The 18,941-nt window shown below is 47.1% G+C and overlaps 1 protein-coding gene across 1 annotated transcript; it reads left to right on the top strand.

Moving 5' to 3' along the window:
- Positions 1 to 1,342: 1,342 nt before the first annotated feature.
- Positions 1,343 to 11,933, top strand: LOC119939679 (killer cell lectin-like receptor subfamily F member 1). Its single transcript, XM_038759849.1, has 5 exons — positions 1,343 to 1,430; positions 5,321 to 5,419; positions 7,583 to 7,743; positions 9,837 to 9,949; positions 11,825 to 11,933. The coding sequence occupies exons 1-5, from the start codon at positions 1,343 to 1,345 to the stop codon at positions 11,931 to 11,933; spliced, it is 570 nt and encodes a 189-aa protein (XP_038615777.1).
- Positions 11,934 to 18,941: the final 7,008 nt, after the last annotated feature.

Below are 18,941 nucleotides of genomic sequence, written 5' to 3'. Positions count from 1 at the left end.
TTCCCATGCCTTGCCTGTCCACTCTTTGGCAGCTACCAAACTCAACAGTGGTTGGTGGAAAATGGTTTGGAGAGAAAACAGAGTCTGCCATGCTTAAAAACTGCAGGCAGCACCTGCCATCCTTGGCTGGTACACTTCAGTGAGGGTTACTGGGCACAGAACACCAGGTGAGAGAGTGTGGATGACCAAGTGTCAGCCTTCACCACTAATCATAATTACGGTGATGATACTAGCAATGATAATAATAACTCTGATAAGAATAATAACCACCGTGACATTTGTTGAGCACTTATTATGTACCCTGTCCTGTTCTAAGCATTAGGCTACATACAATGCAAGCAGATCATGCACAGTCCCTGTCCCAAGCAGGACTAATAGCCTAAGAGGATGAGGGCACTGGTATTTTATCCCCTTCTTACAAATGAGGTAATTGTGGCCCAGAAAACTTAAGTGAATTGATCAAGGTCACACAGCAGGCGAGTGGCCGAGCCAGAATTAGAAACCAAGTCCTCTGACTCCTAGGCGTGAGCTCTTTCCATTAAGTTATGCTGCTTCTCAAACACTGTCACTCACCCCAACTTCCAAAACAAATCAAGTGCACATCCTGCTGGGGTAGGGCATAAATATGTCCTTCCCTATTTTTAAATTAAAGCTCTGTGGAATATGGGCAGTCCCATTCTGGTCTCTACATGACGACATCTTTGTTGTCAAGCACCATATTCATCACCAACAGGATTTAAGGAGAAACCAATGGCACTTGGTTACAATATGAGTGAAATACACGATCCCTGACCTCTACAAACTTAAAACGATCACCTTGTTGGTAGGTAGAAGTAAAGGGGACCCAACTATGTTTTCACAGGCTCAGGGTGTAAGAGATTGCCTCTTCCACACTCTCATACAAGGATGCAATCTCAACAACAGCAGCCTGTCTTCAAACACGAAGGACACTGAGGCATACGTAACATCCGTCTAGTGAGCTGTGTCAACTCCCAGACCTCTTAGATTTCTTGAGGTTTAGCGCTTCTCTTCTGGACTCTTACTCAAACTTTCCTCAGAGTAGCTTCTTTTCACGTCATAGGAGTCCAGTGTCCCAAGTCTCTTTGCAGAGCATAGGCTCCAGAGGAGCAGGGTTTCTCAAGTGTCTAGTGCATTGTGCCTCTGATTTAACAACAGACCCTGTATCCTCTTCATGTGAAGGATGAAGGAAGTCCACCCCACTGTCAGCATGACAGTTGCAACATTTCCTTATTCAGGCTGAGCCTGTGGCATTGGCTCACAGAAGCAAAGAGAAGCCTTAAGCTGAGGGCCTTTCTCTCCATTCTCCCTCCTGGCCGGAGCAATGTCTGGAGACATAGTCTACGCCGATGTCCAACTTTCCAGAAAAAATTCTACCCCTTCCAGCCCGTCCGCCCCATCACAATCCCAGGGTGAGTTGGCTTCTTAACTGCTTCATGTATCCTTTTGCATCCAGGATTAGTGTTAGCCTCAGAATATTGCCTTTCCTTTCTATCCTGGAGATAAGTTGGGGTGTGTGGGTTTGTTTGGTCTTAATGAAAAATACATGGTTTGGGGGCTGGGTTGTAAGCAGACAATTTTTTAAGGAAAATCTGGGATGAAAATTAATTAATTAGTAAACCCTCCTCTGGAAATCAAGAGCTCACCCGTCACAAGTCTACAGAGAGATCTCCATCTGATTTACTTAGTCTAGAGGGAGAAAAATAAACGCAAAACTGTTTCTTCTGCCTTTGCAAAGAATTCTGCATATCTGTGATGCCTTTAATTCTTTCCAGGACTGAAATTCTTCCTTTACTGGGAGGCTGGAGTGAGGGCACAGGGGAAGAAAACTGAACCCTAATACCAGTCTCCAGCTCCCTCTCCCCTTATATTCTTTTACCATAAGCCCTTCGAGGGCCAGAGACAGGGTCTAATTCCTGCCTGTGTACTCCCTAATACCTGTCTCCAGCTCTCTCTCCCCTTATATTATTTTACTGTAAGCCCTTCGAGGGCTAGGGACTGGGTCTAATTCCTGCCTGTGTACTCTTTCCCAGTGCTTCGTACAGTGCTGTGCATATAGTAAGTCCTTAATAAACACCATTGCTATTACTATTACTACTGCACTACTTCTTACCAGCCCTTTGTAGCTAGGCATAATTTTCCCTCACACACCTGAAAAGTAAACCCCTTGACCTTTCATGAAGACTGCAGAGGGGGTCTCAGAACCCAGAGGTGAGGGAGGGGGCTGCAGTGAGTGCTAGAGAGACCCTCTCTGGAGACAGACAGGGAAGAGGAAGGGGTTGGAGGTATAAAAAACCCCCAACATGCTTCCCCTTTCCACCCAACCCACAAGTCCTGTTAGGTTGAGGGGCACATTGGCTGTTCCTGGAGAGACTGAGTCATTTCAAATAAACTGAAAACACTTCCTCTGACCACACTCTGTCTTTTTTCATAAGGGAGGGATCAGAAGTGAATAGTAATAGTAGTAATAAGAATAGTAGCAACAGCAGCGGTAGTGATAGCAGCATTAGAAGGCATATTGAAGGCACATCTCTTCCAGGAGGCCTTCCCTGACTAAGCCCTTCCTTTTCTCTTCTCTCAGTCCCTTCTGCCTCCCTTCTGTGGCTCCACCAATTGTCAGCTGTGTGACTTTGGGCAAGTCACTTAACTTCCCTGTGCCTCAGTTACCTCAGCTGTAAAATGGGGATTAAAACTGTGAGCCCCCCGTGGGACAACCTGATCTCCTTGTAATCTTCCCAGTGCTTTGAACATAGTAAGCACTTAATAAATGCCATTATTATTATTATTATTACCTGATTTTCTCCCTTTGTCCTTTCCCCTCCCCAGCCCCACAGCACTAATGTACATATCTGTAATTTTTTTTTATAGTAATGTCGGCCTCCCTCCCTCCTGACTGTAAGCTCACTGTGGTCAGGGAATATGTCTGTTTATTGTTTCATGTAAGTGCTTAATACAGTGAGTGCTCAATAAATACAATTGATTGAATGAAAGAATAGTAGTAGTAGCAGTAACAGTATTTGTCTAGTGCTGTGTGCTGTACACTGTACTAAACTCTCGAAGGTATTTAGACGTGGGAATTAAGCACAGTTCCTACCCCTCAAGGAGTTTTTTTTTAATGACATTTTTAAAGTATTTACTCTGACAGGTACTAAGCACTGGGGTAGATACAAGATATGGGGCCCACAAATTTAATCCCCATTTTTACCGATGAGTTTACTGAGAAATAGAGAAGTTAAGTGAGTTGCTCAAGGTCACACAGCAAAGAAGTGGCCGAGCCGGGATTAGAACCAAGGTCCTTCTGATTCCCAAGCCTGTGCTCTACCCAGTAGGCGAAGCTGTTTCTCACAGGCTAAGAATAAAAGGGGAGAGGTGATTGACGATTAAGAAAGGATGAATCAATCCCCCAAACTATAAAAAAGAAGGATCATCAATCATCAATCATCAATTGTATTTATTGAACGTTTACTATGTGCAGAGCACTGTACTAAGCGCTTAACAATAGATACAACAAGAAAGGTAGGGTACCATGGCTAGAGGAGCAGAGTTTTGTGCTGTTCGCTACTAAGAGTCCATAGTCAAAGCCGCTTACTGCTGGAGAAGAAGCAGCTTATTAAAAACCAAGATGTTGCTGACCAAACCAAATTAAAATGTGAAGGAAGGACTTCTAAGAGCCATGAAGGCAGACAGCTTCCGCCACAAGTGACAATTGTGGTTTGGTCACAATTCACTAATTATGACAATTGGGAAATGTATATACTTCAAAAAGACACTTGGGCATTAGTCCGATTATTCAGTTTCAATTCTAAGCTTAGAAAACCTGGAAGGTACTAGGTTTTGTAATAGGAGACCTAAGCATGTTCACTCCACCTGATGCTATGTGTCCTATTAAGCATCAACAATTGCAATCAGCCCCTGAAAAGCTTCTCAGGTAATGAGTATCATTTATTAGTGGTCCTATGCTGGGCTCTGTACAAACTGAGATAAAGCCCTTTTCTAAAGGCTCTTGCATCTTTGGCTGTTCTGTGCCAAGCACAATGGGGAAGTTGAGTTAGTATTAGTACGCAATGCACAAGCACATGACGATTCCATCTGACGAGAAACTCCCTGAACAGGAAACAGGTTGAGATTTTGCTTTTCTTTGCTTTGTAATCAAAGACTGAGGTTCAGGGCAGATGTTCTGTGGGAACCACTGCACTCTGAGCAGCTGATCATCTCCTAATGGCACTGAGGTGAGCCATTCTGACCCCATTCTGACTTCACACCTCACCATCCACCTATCACACAATCCCCCATCATCAAAGCTAGTCCCTCGCTCCCTGAAGCCAGCTAATGTCTCCCCAGCGCTCACCTGTGTAGGTAGGCGAGGGCAGGGATGAAGAAAGCATCACAGACAGAAGAGGCAGATGGGCAGAAGTCAGGAAGTGTAAGTGGCTAAAGTGGCAGGGAGGGAGTCCTGAGTGGCACAAATATACCCCTCTGGCAGATCCCCTCATCGTGACTGTGGTATTTATTAAGGGCTTACTCTGTGCCAAGCATGCTGCTAAGCACTGGTGTATATAAAAGATAGATCAGAACCAGTCCCTGTCCTACATCAATCAATCAATCAATCAATGGTATTTATTGAGCACTTACTATGTGCAGAACACCGTTCTAAGCATGTGGAGAGTACAATCCTACAGAATTAGCAGAAATGTTCCCTGCCCATAATGAGTTTACAGTGTAGAGGTGGAGACAGATGTTAATATGAATGAATAAGTAATGTATAATAAATAATTTAAAGATATGTATATAAATAATAACAATAATAATGATAATACTTGTTAAGCTTGCCTGTGGGGGAATATCAAATGTCCAAAGGTCACATATCCAACTGCATAGATGATGCAGAGTTTCAGGCTAGGGAGAGGATGTGTGAAAGGGGCCTCACAGCCTAAGGAGTATTAAGGACATTTCTTAAGTGCTTTCTGTGTTCTGAGCACTGTACTAAACGCTGGGGTAGACCCAAGAAAATCAGGTCCAATATGGGGCTTATATTCAGGGTAGGCAGGAGAACAGGAATTGAATTCCCATTTTGCTGTTGAGAGAACTGAGGTACAGAGAAGTGAAGTGACTTACCCAGGGTCACACAGCAGGTACATGGCAGAACCAGGATTAAAACCCATGTTCTCTTACTTCTGGGCTCGTGCTTTTTCCGCTAGGCCACACTCCCCCTCCATGCATCCCCCTTAATTTCTGGGCTCCCCCTTCCAGTCCCCACCTAGTCTCCTCAAACGTGTTTTGAATGAAATATCGCATGTTTCAGACTCCCCCCGATCCGGGCTGAGGCCTGGGACTGCTCTGAAAGTGGCATATGCTGTGATCATTCTACTCCTGGTGGCAGTTATCACACTGAGCATTTTAGGTAAGTGCAAGGATGGGTGGTCGCCCCTGCTACCCATCTCCTAACCACGGCTCACCCAGGATGTGAACTGAAAGTAGCAAGGGCAGATTCCCTGCAAACAGCGCTGGGACATGAGGAGACCCGGCAGCTACCCTGGGCCTTCCAAAGATGGCAGCCATGCCCCTGGCAGCTCAGACAAAGGCTGGTGGCAACGACGACGTGGCTCCCATCCTGCAAAGCAGTGTCCGGGTTGCCATCACGCTATGTTGTGTGCATGCAACATGCCCTGAGGGCATCACTTGGAGTGTGGAATATCATTTTGACCCCTCAGTGCCGGGATGAGCCATTCCAAGCCCAAGGAGCCCCTCACTCCATTCTATCCCCTTACCACATAATCCTCCATCATCGAATCTAGTTCCTCTCTTCCTGAGGACTGCTAACTTCATTCATTCAATCATATTTATTGAGCACTTACTGTGTGCAGAGCACTGTACTAAGTGCTTGGGATGGCAACACATAGAGACGGTCCCTACCCAACAGTGGGCTCACAGTCTAGAAGACTGCTAACATCCAATCATTCCCTGAGTGGCACTGAACAGTTGTAGCTGAACTAGCAGAGTTGTTTCAGCTCAGTGTTGGATCAGTCCAGCAGCTGCCTCGGGGCTTCACTGAAAACCGTGGCTACAAACTCCATATCTGGTGGGAATTAATTGTCCCTGGGCCAGCAGATCTAGGGACAACAGCACCTGCAAAACTGGTCAAAGATGGATAAATGGGAACCATCTGTGCACTGGCCACCAGTGGAAGACATCACTGGGGTCTGGAGTCCACTGGCCTTTCTAGCTTGTGTAGGGTCAGGATCTGAATTCAGATCACTGATAGATGTAACGATACCAGGAAGTAGCACTGCGAGGTGTGATGTTACCCTCTGTTTGGTACTTCTGTTTCCTTTCCCTCCCTGACTCCTGAATATACTTTAAATTGCCTTAGAGGATCAATCAATCAATCAATCAGTGTTATTTATTGATCACGTCCTGTATTTGAAGCACTATACTGAGGACTTTATAGAATACATTATAGTAGACATGGTTCCTGCCCTCAAATAGTTCAAAATATAGTTCAGGAGTGACAGACACTAAAACAAACTACAGGAAGAGGAGAGCAAAAGGGTTTAGTGATAGGTCTTTAAGTGCTACTGGGGAGGACTAGGACACAGTCTTTAGGCAACACGTAAAGTGCCAAAGTGGCAGTAAGGGAAACATGGAAGTAGGCAGATGGGAGATTAATCAGGAAAGACCTGCTAGAAGAGATGTGATTTCAGAGAGGCTTTGAAACTTAGGAGAGGAAGTCAACTGACAGATATGAAGGAAGACAACAACCTGATCATCTTGTAACCTCCCCAGCACTTAGAACTTTGCACATAGTAAACGCTTAGTAAATGCCATTATTATTATTATTAAGGCAGTTTGAAGCAGAAGGGGGAGCTTGAAGTTAACTCCAGGAAAGATGTGAACAAGGCACAGTGAGTAGGTTGGTTTGAGAGGAGCAAAATGGGTGAGCTGTAATGTTATTTATCAGAGAGCTGATAGTGACTTAAGGTCAGTGTTGCGGAGCTTCTGTTTGATGGGGAGGGGAAGGAACAGCAATTGGAGATTTTAAAGCATGCAGAGATGTTTGTAAAACAATAATTTAGAAAAAATGATCTTTGCAGTAATCAAGTACGAACTGGAGAGAGAGAGAGAGGCTGGAGGAATGGAGGTCTGCAAGGAAGCTGAGGCAATAGGGAAGACAAGTACTTGGACTTATGTGGTGGCAGTGTGGATGGAGAGGAAGGGGTGGAATCTGGAGATGTAAAGAAAAAGAAAAAGGTGACAGGATTTTGTGCTAGACGGAAATACGAGGGCTGAAAGAGAGAGGAGTCAAGCATAACACAAGACTTCAGGCTTGAGAAATGGGGAAGATAGTGGAGTTTTCAACTATGATAAGAAAAGGAGGATTTGGGTGGGAAGACTGGTGGATCAGCTCTGCCAGTCTCAGGCCTTTCACTCTAGAGAAATCCCCCTCAGTTGATGGAGGCCCTAGAAAAAGTACTTGGAGCTAAGACTGTCCTCAGCGACGTTCACCCCAGGACCCAGATAAGATAGTCAGAGTCCCGAGAGCTGCTCATCTCCTTTCTCTTCCTAGTGGTACCCAGACGACGAACATGCCCAGCAGACTGGAAGCTGAACCACGGGAAATGCTATTGGATTTCCAAGTCAAATGATACAAAAAACTGGAGCAATAGTACTGCATTCTGTGTGGAAAGGAAGTCAAATCTGGCAAAAATTCAGGACACGTGTGACCTGGTGAGGGTTGAAACTGGGAGCTAAGTCTTCCCCGGGAACTGAGAAACTGGGAACAGTGTGTACCATGTGCAAAGTATTGTACTAACTGCTTGGGAGAGTACAGTATAACAATAAACAGTCACATCCCTACCCACAACGAGCTTGTAACAGGAATCAGCCAGTATAAGCTATGGGAGAAACATGTTGGATGTGTGGGAGACCTCAGGGGAATGTTTCAGGCAGACAGGTCTTAATTAGGTTTAGTAGGTGGCAGTCACTAGAACTTGAATAGGCATATCTATTTATTGAGCACTTACTGTGTGCAGAGCACTGTACTGAGCTCTTGGAAGAGTACAATACAATAATGAACAGATACATTTCCTGCCCAGCTAAAGTTTCTACAGCCTCTTGTCACCAACACAGCAGATGTCAGACCTTAATTCTCACATAACCTGCACAGGTGAGGGGGCAGAGTGAGAATGAGGGAGGACCTTCCCAGCCCTCAAAAGCTGGTGCAGATCCTGGGCTGGGATGGCTCAAGAGCTGGTCTTACCCCTGTCTCGCTTTGGCCACAAATACCATTTCGTTTCTGATTCCCAAAATGATTTCCTTGGGCAGGCTGCTTTGTCTATAGGAAAAGAGACAGGTACCTTTCAAGACCACCCACTCCTCTAACACCCATCAACCCCAACACAGAACATCCGTGGACCCCAGAACAATACAGTTTTGTTCAGCCCTCCTAGCCCACTCCAGAGAAGCAGGTATGAAAGTCAGGGAAAATGAGTCAAGAGTTCTATCTTCCTCCTTCATTCTTTCCTATCAATCCCCACCAGAATGGCCAACTATCCATAAATTCATGGACAGTTCATAAACATGGGTTTGTTTGTTTGTTTATGGTATTTGTTAAGCACTTACTATGTGCCGGGCACCGTACTAAGTGCTGGGGTAGATACGAGCTAGTCAGGTTGGACACGGTCCATGTCCCACATGGGGCTCACAGCTTTAATACCCATTTTTACAGATGAGGTAACTGAGGCCCAGAGAAGTTGAGTGATTTGCCCAGGGTCACACAACAGACCTGTAGCAGGGCAGAGATTAGAACCCAGGTCCTCTGACTCCCAGGACAGAAAAAATATTTCTATGTCCGTGAGTTTCACACCTTTTGGGGATAGCAGTGGGAGTGGGCAGGGCTGAAGCACTCTTTGTGGCAGCAGCAGAGAGGCTGCTGGGCTGGGGCAGAAGAGAAAGACACGGAAAAGGACGCAGCAAGGAGTAGCGGCATCATTCACCCGAAAAGCCCCCAGCCCTCACCAGCCATTATCATATGAACAACTACTACTTTCTTCTCCCCAGGAGCAAATCCTCTCTACCTCTCCTTCTGTCACTCTCAGACGTTTTGTTCGGAAAAGATGTTTGTAAGTCAGTCGTTTCTAGACATCCCGTTTGTAGAAATCATTCTTGGCAGTTGGCTACTCTTCCCAGAAGCTACCCCTCCTGCCCGTAGGCTGCAGTCAAGGCGCAGGGCCCAGGCAGGGGAAAACAGTTCTCGGCCTCTGAGGATAGCTGCTGGTGCCAGGGAATGCCCAGGACTAGAGTGGTGTGAGGTTTGCTCAGCTGCTTCTGAGATGGACAAGAGGAAGGGAACCAAATATTCAGGGGCTGGACGGAGAACCAGGCCTACTTTCCCAACATGAGTCTGCTTGGCTACTCTGCCCCCCGACATTGTTTCTTCTGCCACCTTTTCCCTCCCATCCTCCAAAGTGGCTGCAATGCTCACTCTGCCCCCTCAACTGTGCAGGTTATGTGAGAATTAAGGTCTGACATCTGCTGTGTTGGTGACAAGAGGCACTGGAGGAACTTGAGCTGGGAAGGGAATGTATCTGTTCATTGTTGTATTGTACTCTTCCAGAAACTCAGTACAGTGCTCTGCACACAGTAAGTGCTCAATAAATATGACTGAATGAATGGGAGGTGGGACAGGGGCACTGGTAATTCCTTCCTGGGTTTAATAATGCCCCCAGAGAGGTCAGGGCAGTTGTTTCAGGGACTCTGTGCAGAGTGAGAAGTCACCGGAGTCTCTGGGTTTCACTTTCCCTCTGCCGTACTCTCTCCAGGGTTTCATCTGGTCACACATACCAGCATCAAAATTTTATTGGATCGGGCTGCACATTCCGAGCTCTGGGGGAAACTGGACGTGGCCAGACGGCTCTACTCTTGACTGGAGCCTGTGAGTATTTCCTGGAGTTTGTTTTGTGATCAGGGAGGTGAGAATGACTGTCTGTTACGATGGGCTCCACATGCAGGTTTCCCTCCATCTTTCCTTGCCCCTGAGTCCTCCCCTGCTGCATTCCCTGCAGCTTTTCTCCTGCTGGGGTCAAAAGTGACAGTGACTCTGCCGCACACCAGGAGTCCATGCTGGGATACAGCCTGGATGGGTCTTTGTCCCTTCTGTGCCTTCCCGATTGGGAAAGGAACAGGGGAGAAGCCACCAGCACATCCATAGAGCATCCTTGTCCCCAAAGGCCATAGGACACTGGATTGGCTGGGATGCTGCCTCTTGCCTGCCTTCATCAGGTGTGGCTTAGTGGATAGAGCACAGACTTGGGAGTCAGAAGGACCAGGGTTCTAATCCTGGCTCCGCCACATATCTGCTGCGTGTCCTTGGGCAAGTCACTTTACTTCTCTGTGCCTCAGTTACCTCACCTTTTAAAAAAAATGGGGATTCAGAGTGTGAGCCCTATATGGGATAGGGACTGTATCCAACCTTTTCATTCATTCAATCGTATTTATTGAGCGCTTACTGTGTGCAGAGCACTGTAGTAAGCGGAATTTGAGAAATCAGGAAATGATTCTGAATCAGGAATGATTCTGATTAACTAGTTAACTGATACAACCTTATTAACTTGTATCTACCCCAGCACTTAGAACAGTGCTTAGAACATACTAAGTGCTTAACAAGTACCATAATAATAATCAGCCACAGGATTAGAGTTCTGGCCACATTTCGTCTCACAGTCATTGTTAAAGGCACAGCCGCATCTCCTCTGCTGAGCCCTGCCCCTTTTTCAAATCAACTCCATCCTGTCTCCAATCCCCAAACTCATCTCTTTACCCGCAGTGTTCCAGGAGATCCTGATCCTTTCCCCTCAGCCCGACACTACCGCTCAACCCTGTCTTCCGTAACTACCCCTACCTGATAAGACCGTGGCTGGAGCAGCAGCTCAGCCACCCTGGGGCTCCTCTCCATCCCTGACACTCTGCACTCAGAGGAACTGAGCCCCTGACTGGACAATCTGGACACCTAGAGTCACCAGCTAGGGACACCTGACTTTGACAGATTCCATGTCAGTCCACCAGAAATTGTTTTCTCTTATAGTGATGTTGAGACTTCACATTTCCTAATTCCTCAAATTCCTCTTATGGCTTCCTTTGCTCCTCTGATGAAGCACAAACTCCTCACGAACTCCTCTTTGCCCTTCTTTAGTAGTCTCATTATACCTCATTCTCTACTCCACCTTCATCCCTTACCTACACCCTTCACCCAAAATCTGACAGACCCCAGAAAAGCCCACATTTAGTAGTCCTCCTAAAATCCCACCTCCCCCCATCAATTCTTCCCCCATTAATTCCCAGCACCCAGGGTCATACACACCCAGCAGTTCCTAGCTCTTATGCCCTTATTTATGAGACCCTACCCCAAAATGGCATACCCAAGAGGCTTGAAGGAGATGGCAGATGGAGGAGGGGAGGGGAGAAAAGAGGGTAAGATCCCCTTCCCCAAACACTGGCCAAGGAAGAGGTGGGGAAATGACAACAAAGCATCTTCTAGTCAAGTCCACCTCAGTCTCCTGCTCCCCAGGTCTCTTAGCTGAACAAATAAGGATCTGTCTGCAGTAAATCACTCTGCCCCCACAGACAGAGACCCCAGGAATACCTAACCAAAATGGAAGAGATAGGATAGGCCATTCATTTTATTGGGTCCAGGCCCACTGCCTGATTTCACTTAGATAGGGTCTGATGTTTTAGTTTTGGTGCATGTGGCAATGTGCAGTTTTGGTGGCTGGGATAAATATTGACAGAGACTGTCTCCTTCTCTGCACAGGTTCCAGGTAAAAGGCTCAAATGGAAAGGACAGATGTGCTGCGCTCTCACGGGATGGGATATATCCTGAGATATGTGGCAATGGAAATCCCTGGATCTGTGAACAGTAGCAAGGCCCCTTGAAAACCAGTGAGGTTTCTGCTCTCTGACTCTGCAAATGACAGAGACACACAGGCAGCACTTGCCTTCCCTCTGATCCCTGATGTTCCAGCATGCTCCGGGGCAAGGGAAACGGGACCAGAACTGGGAATGTCCCTGGGGTTTCGTCCTTTTCATTCAGAGCTGAGCTGGATGGTGACTAAAGTAAAATACTGTCCCAGCAAGAAGAGAATATTGAGTTTTCAGTCACATTCCTCCTTCTATCTCTGGCACCAATGGAAAGAAGCTGAGTCTTAAGAAAGAAGAAGACAAGTATTCAAATTCAGGTCCTTGAGCTCTCTCAGATTTGTCTCCAATACCTTCTGAGTCTATTGGTGACTCTTCGGTGGACACATCTACCCGAAGAACACACAGGATATTTTGGTAATGAGAAGGCGGCTACCAGATAACACCTATGGCTAAGTGGGGAAGGGCTAGCAGCCTCATTTTCATTCTAATAAAAGGAGCTTGCTAACTTAGGTTTTACATCCTTCAGGACAGTTCACCCTGCAACCCTAGACTGAGCTTGTCAAGGAAAAATAGCAGGCTAAAGGATTTACTTTTCTATGGTTTCCCACTGACCTGGAAGTCTACATGATTGACAGCTGCTCTCCTGGGGTTCTGGCTGCAATATGCTTCCTCCAATGCTGCTGGCTGTCAACCCGAATCCTGAGATCTGCCCTGAGGATGTTGCCTCACTGCAGGCTGAAACACAGTCTCTGGGAACAAAGGAAGTATTTAAAGAAACATCCTTAAACAACAATTAATGTGCAGGCCCCACGATGGAGTGCTTTTTTTAGCCTGAGGAACTCTGAGATGGCTTGGAACAAATCCACCTTCTGAGCTGGCTGCATCTGGCACCGTAAACACTGCTGGAAGTCAATGAGGCACAGTCTCCAGCTCCCCAGATGTTAAATCTGGATCATAGCACACTGTCATTCAGAGAGGTCAGTGGATGGCCTTCTTCTCTGCGGGAGGAGGGCCGAGTGAGGTCCAGAGCCCCCTCCACACTCTCCTTTTTGGCACCAAGGTGATCCAAAATGGCCCTGGGGGGTGAAGCAGGGTGAGCTCCAGTGGGCCCCAAGAGGAGAGGGCTCAGCCTCCTCGTCCCACCCTTGCTCCAAATGCTGGGTGGCCAGCACCAACCCTGGAAATCCCCTCCACCTCAGTCCAGCCCAAGGCTCGCACAACCTGATGTCTGAGCGATGAAGGCCAGACTGCTCCCAAACCTGAGAGACACAGTCCGGGCCAAGTCCCAGGGGGCAGAGAGCCCAAGTTTTATCTCCGAGTTTGGGGTCTGAGGGAATAGTTCTCCGCTGCTCCCTGACAGCTCTGTACCTGGGCTACGGGGTGGATTCGCTATCCTGAATGGTTGTTTCTCTGGATGGAGACTTCACACAACATTTCATTAAGAAAAGTCACCAATGGAGGGAATCTCTGCATGCCAGGAATGTGCCAGCTCTATATATGGAGAGTTGACCCCCACCTTCCACATACTTGGCTAACCTACAGATGGTGTCCGGTAATGAGGCTGGGGTCCCTGAGGGGAGGGAGGCCCAGTGCCTCAGTTATGGGGAGGGAAGACAAGTCTTCAAACTCACTCGTTGAGGAATGTTGAGTCATCAACCCAAACCCGGTTTGACTCATCGTTCTTTTTCAGTCCAATCCAGTAGTCGGAGCTGCTCACGTTTTTCTTCAGGATGTCCTGGGACAAAGCACAGAAAGATCCACAATCCCACCATTTCTCTCCGGGCCCTGTCCCCACATTTAATCCATGTCCCGTCCCCTCAACTCAGCTCCTGAGTGCCCACCCGCTCCGTGTGGCCCGACCAGGGCTGGGCTGTGGTTAATGTCTGTGACTGACGGGTGCCCAGTTTGAGTGACACTAGGAGCCTGTGGCTCAGCTACAGGGGTCTAAGGTACAAGAGGAGAGGGATGTGGAGAGAGACAAGAGGAATGCAGAGGAAGAGGGAAGGGCAAAGAGTTTTGAGTGAAAGGGAGTACAGAAGTGAGAAAGGCCCATGGGAGGAAGGAAGGAAGTGAGAGGGGGACAGAAGAAAGGATGGTGGAGAAGGAAGCATACCTTCACTGATACACCCTGCTAATGTCACATCTTAAGTCTCTTCCCCTACTTCTTCTAACCCAAACCACCCCCTCCTGCAGTCTTAGACGTGCATGCCCACATCCACACCCAGCAGAGGGCTGGGAGTTGGAGCTAGGTTACTTGGGTGTAAAGATGTTATTGCACATCCACTGGATCCCAGGCTGGAAGGCACCAGGGAGTGCAGACAGAGAAATCCTGGAACACGGGCTGCAGGCAGGACCAGGGGAGAGGGAGCACAGAGAAAATATCAGTGTGGTTGGGGAGGACTGGATGAAGGGGGTAAGATTTGGGGGGGAAGATGGCAGGGGGATCACAATGCACCATGAGCATCTTGGTAATTGGGGTGTGAGATCCCAGCAAGGAAGAGGGAGACGGTTCTGGCCCGGCGTTCATGATCTGGACTGGATGTGGGCATTGATACTGGAGGGTTTCCTAGAAAGCTGGATGAGTTTCGCTTCCTAATGTAAGCTCCTCTCTAGACTGTAAACTTGTTTGGGCAGGGAATGTATCTGCTAATTCTGTTGCATTGTACTCTCTCCCAAGTGGTTGGTACTGTGCTCTGCTCATAAGTAGTGGTCTACAAATACGATTGATTGATTGATGAAGCACCCGAGGTTGACAACCCATTCCATTGGTTTCAAAACCCTGACTGTCCTGCTGCCCTAACGGTCTTCCTGACAGCTCCCACATATGTCCTTGGGCCCCTTCCAGCCCAACTCCATCTCAGTGGTCTCTGCTTCCCACCCTGGTTGTTCCCTACACCCAATTCACCCGGTGCAGGGCTCACTACCACCACTGGGCCCCTTCCCTCTTCTGGAGCCCCCATTTCTGGGACTCTCAAAGCCACTGGCTGATGGCTGCAGTCCAGGGGGAGGATGACACCAGTTTCCCCCCACCCAAACCTCCCCCACACCAAAGCCAGGCCCCAGATACAGGCACTGCAAGACAGGGCAGGGATTGGCAGTGGTGGCCATGAAACTAGTTATGAAAAAGAAACCTGAGAGGAAGTGGGGAGAGGGAGGGCAGTCATGGTAAGGAGAAGATTTTGGGGTGCACTGCAGCTGTACATTTATTCATATTTATTGAGCACTTACGGTGCGCAGAGCACTGTACTAAGTGCTTGGGAGAGTACAACATAACAATAACAGACACATTCCCTGCCACAGAATTATAGCCACAGAGAAACAAGTTGATAAAAAGCAAAGTTAAATGAAAGCCCCTGACAGAGCAGTTATAAGCAGACTGGGCTGGGAGTTGAGGCGGGACTAGGGGAAAGGGGAAGGGTTATAAGGAAGCTTTTAAAAATCTTTAAATAATAATAACTGTGGTATTAGTTAAGCACTTACTATGTGCCAGGCACTGTACTAAGCGCTGGAAGAAAATCCCCTCTAGTCTGTAATGTCTACTCATTGTGGACAGGGAATGTGTCTATTGTTACCTTGTACTCTCCCAAGCATTAAATACAGTACTCCGCACACAGTAGGCACTCAATAAATAGGATTAAATGAATGATTGGAACTCCTGATGCTGGTGTACTTCTCCCCTAGAGATCATACATCAGTGTTTCATGCTCACCGAGCCGATGCGCAAAGCAAACTGAGTCAATCTCCTCACCAGTTGTGCTTTGGTCATTATGGAGAGAGTCATCCCTTTCATTCTCACAGGGTCACCTCCCAATCTTTGGTTTCAGTAGAAAGTAAGAAGTACATGTCATGTACTTCCATCCAGCCTGGAAGACACTCAGTTTTACCTGGATTTGGAGGAAGACTCATATGTGTGTCTGGGCTTGGTTTAGCCAGGGTATTCTCCCTTCCTGAAGCAGAGACAGTGACACATGGGGAGATACTGAGGGGAGGAGGAGGACTGACCTTCTGAGTGACATGAGAAGCACTGTGGCCTAGTGGATAGAGAATGGGCTTGGTTGTCAGAAGAACCTGGCTTCTAATCCTATGCTGTGTGACCTAGGGCAAATCACTCAACCACTCTGTGCCTCTGTTACTTCACGTGTAAAATGGGGATTAAAATGGAGACTTTCATACACTTAGAAAAGTACCTCAGGGTTTAGAAAATGCCTGGCATGTAGTAAGCACTTAACTTTGTCTGTCTTCCCCTTCTTTGCCTGTCTCCCCCTTCTAGACTGTGAGCCCGTTGTTGGGTAGGGACCATCTCTATACGTTGCCGACTTGTACTTCCCAAGCGCTTAGTACAGTGCTCTGCACACAGTAAGCACTCAATATACACAACTGAATGAATGAACAAATACCATTATTATTAATGTCTATAATTCTATTTATTCTTAGTGATGCCATCGATGCCTGTTCACCTGTTCTGATGTCTGTCTCCACCCTTCTAGACTGTAAGCCCATCATGGGTCGGGATTGTCTCTCCTGCTGAATTGTACTTTCCAAGCGCTTACTACAGAGCTCTGTACACAGTGAATGCTCAATAAATACGTTTGAATGAATGAATATTTATTATTATTATATGGGACATGAACTGTGTCCAGCTTGATTAGACTGTATTCACCCCAGTGCTTAGTACAGTTCCTGGCACATGGTAAGTGCTTACCATGGGAAGCAGTGTGGCTCAGTGGAAAGAGCACGGGCTTTGGAGTCAAAGGTCATCGGTTCAAATCCCAGCTCCGTCACTTAGCTGTGTGACTTTGGGCAAGTCACTTCACTTCTCTGTGCCTCTGTAAAATGGGGATTAAGACTGTGAGCCCCCCGTGGTACAACCTGATCACCTTGTAACCTCCAGCACTTAGAACAGTGCTTTGCACATAGTAAGCACTTAATAAATGCCATTATTATTATTCTCCATTATTCATTTATATTAGTGTCCATCTCCCCCTCTAGACTGTAAGCTCCTTGTAAACAGGGTGCATACCTACCAACTCTATTATAGTGTACTCTCCCAAGCACTTAGGTGCCCTGCATACAGTAAGTGCTTAATAAATACCGCTGATTGATTGAGGAAGAGGTCACTAATAGTAAAATTCATCTATGGAAGCATGTGTGACTGAAAAATCCAACATGGGACCCTCAGCTCAGAGCACATTGTGCACAGACAAAGACTACTATTGTTGTGCTATCATTTTCATGGTCACAGCATCTGGCATTTGCTTTTGGCATCTGGTTAGGCCAGACTCACAAAGCTTATGCTCAAAAAGAACTGCTCCTCTCTTGCCTGCAATGCACGAGGCTGGTGAGATTGTGACAATTGACACCCAGTTTTCAGATTAGGGGGCAGAACTGTGGGAGTCTTCCTTTTCCCAAGTTTTTACATTGATTCCTCTATCCTCCTAGCTTTCAGTTTCCCAATTTCAGTCCGCTTCACCGCTGCTATTTGGGTGTCAAAGTACAAAATAATTTACACAGCGGCATGAGGGAGGATTGCTTAGACTGTAAGCTCACTGTGAGCAGGAAACGTGTCTATTAACTGTTATATTGTACCCTCCCAGTTGCTCAATAAATACAATTGATTGATTGCTGCAGAGGTGTGCACAGAGATCTGTTGTTCAAAGCCTACAGAAACACCTAAAAACTGAGGACCCTGATGACCCTGGGGTACAGTGGATCTGAATGTCTCACTCCACAAATGTGTGCAAGCCATTTACGTATATATCTATAATGTATTTTTTATATAAATTAAGGCCTGTCCGCCTCTCCAGACTGTAAGCTCACTTTGGGAGGGAATATAGCTACTAATTCTGTCATAGTGTACTCTCCCACGCGGTTAGTATAGGGCTCTTCATGCAGTAAGTGCTCAATAAATATGATTGAATGACTGAGCACGATCTGCTCCTGAGATGGCCGACAGGGATACACACTGTGCTATGGCCACAGATTGCACCCTCAACTTAACCAACAATATCCCACTGTGTGCTGTTGGTCTGGGGAAGGCTGGGAATGAGAGTGTGGATGGTTCTCTGCAGGGCAGCATGATCTAGTGGAAAGGATTAGAACCCAGGTCCTTCTGATTTCCAAGCCCATGCTTTATCTACTAAGCCATACTGCCTGAGGGGAATTGGGAGAGTATCCAAATTCCTAGGGAGTTAAGACTCAGGGCGATGCAATAGGTGGAGATTGGGAGATGAGAAATTAGTTAGGGAAGGCTTCCTAGGGGAGTTATGATTTTAGTAGGGCTGAATAGTGTGAAGGGGGAGAGAATTCCAGGCAGGAAGCAGGGGGTGAGCAAGGAGTCAAAGGTGAGAGAGATGAGACTGAGGCCCAGTGATTAGTGTGAGAGCTGAGTTGTAGTGGGAGAGGAAGGAGGATAGGTAGAAGCAGCGTGGCTCAGTGGAAAGAGCCCGGGCTTTGGAGTCAGAGGTCATGGGTTCAAATCCCACCTCTGCCACTTGTCAGCTGTGTGATTTCGGGCAAGTCACTTCACTTCTCTGGGCCTCAGTTACATCACCTGTAAAATGGGGATGAAGACTGTGAGCCCCACATGGGACAACCTGATGACTTTGTATACCCCCCAGTGCTTAGAACAGGGCTTTGCACATAGTGAGCGCTTAATAAATGCCATCATTAGGGGTGATGGAGTGCCTTTAGGCTGACAGTCAGGAGTTTCTGCTTGATGTAGAGAGGGACAGGCAACCACAGTAGAATGCTGGGCCTGGGGTTTGTATATATGTACATATTTGTAATTAAAATTCTGTTTTTTTTATTAATGATGTGTATGGACAAGCAGCGTGCCTCAGTGGAAAGAGCCCGGGCTTGGGAGTCAGAGAGGTCCTGGGTTCTAATTCCGGCTCTGCTACTTGTCAGCTGTGTGACTTTGGGCAAGTCACTTCATTTCTCTGGGCCTCAGTGACCTCATCTGGAAAATGGGGATGGAGACTGGGAGCCCCATGTGGGACAACCTGAACACC

The sequence above is a fragment of the Tachyglossus aculeatus genome, chromosome 17 (assembly GCF_015852505.1).
Source record: "Tachyglossus aculeatus isolate mTacAcu1 chromosome 17, mTacAcu1.pri, whole genome shotgun sequence".
NCBI lineage: Eukaryota > Metazoa > Chordata > Mammalia > Monotremata > Tachyglossidae > Tachyglossus > Tachyglossus aculeatus.
The sequence above is the reverse complement of the archived record's forward strand: the minus strand, read 5'-3'. Positions and strand labels throughout refer to the sequence as shown.

Bases quoted from the DNA above. Each gene is read 5' to 3' on its own strand.
- LOC119939679 (XM_038759849.1), top strand. From the start codon at position 1,343: ATGTCTGGAGACATAGTCTACGCCGATGTCCAACTTTCCAGAAAAAAT. The intron at 5,420-7,582 runs GTAAGTGCAAGG...TTCTCTTCCTAG, and splicing joins TATCACACTGAGCATTTTAG to TGGTACCCAGACGACGAACA. The intron at 9,950-11,824 runs GTGAGTATTTCC...TTCTCTGCACAG, and splicing joins TCTACTCTTGACTGGAGCCT to GTTCCAGGTAAAAGGCTCAA.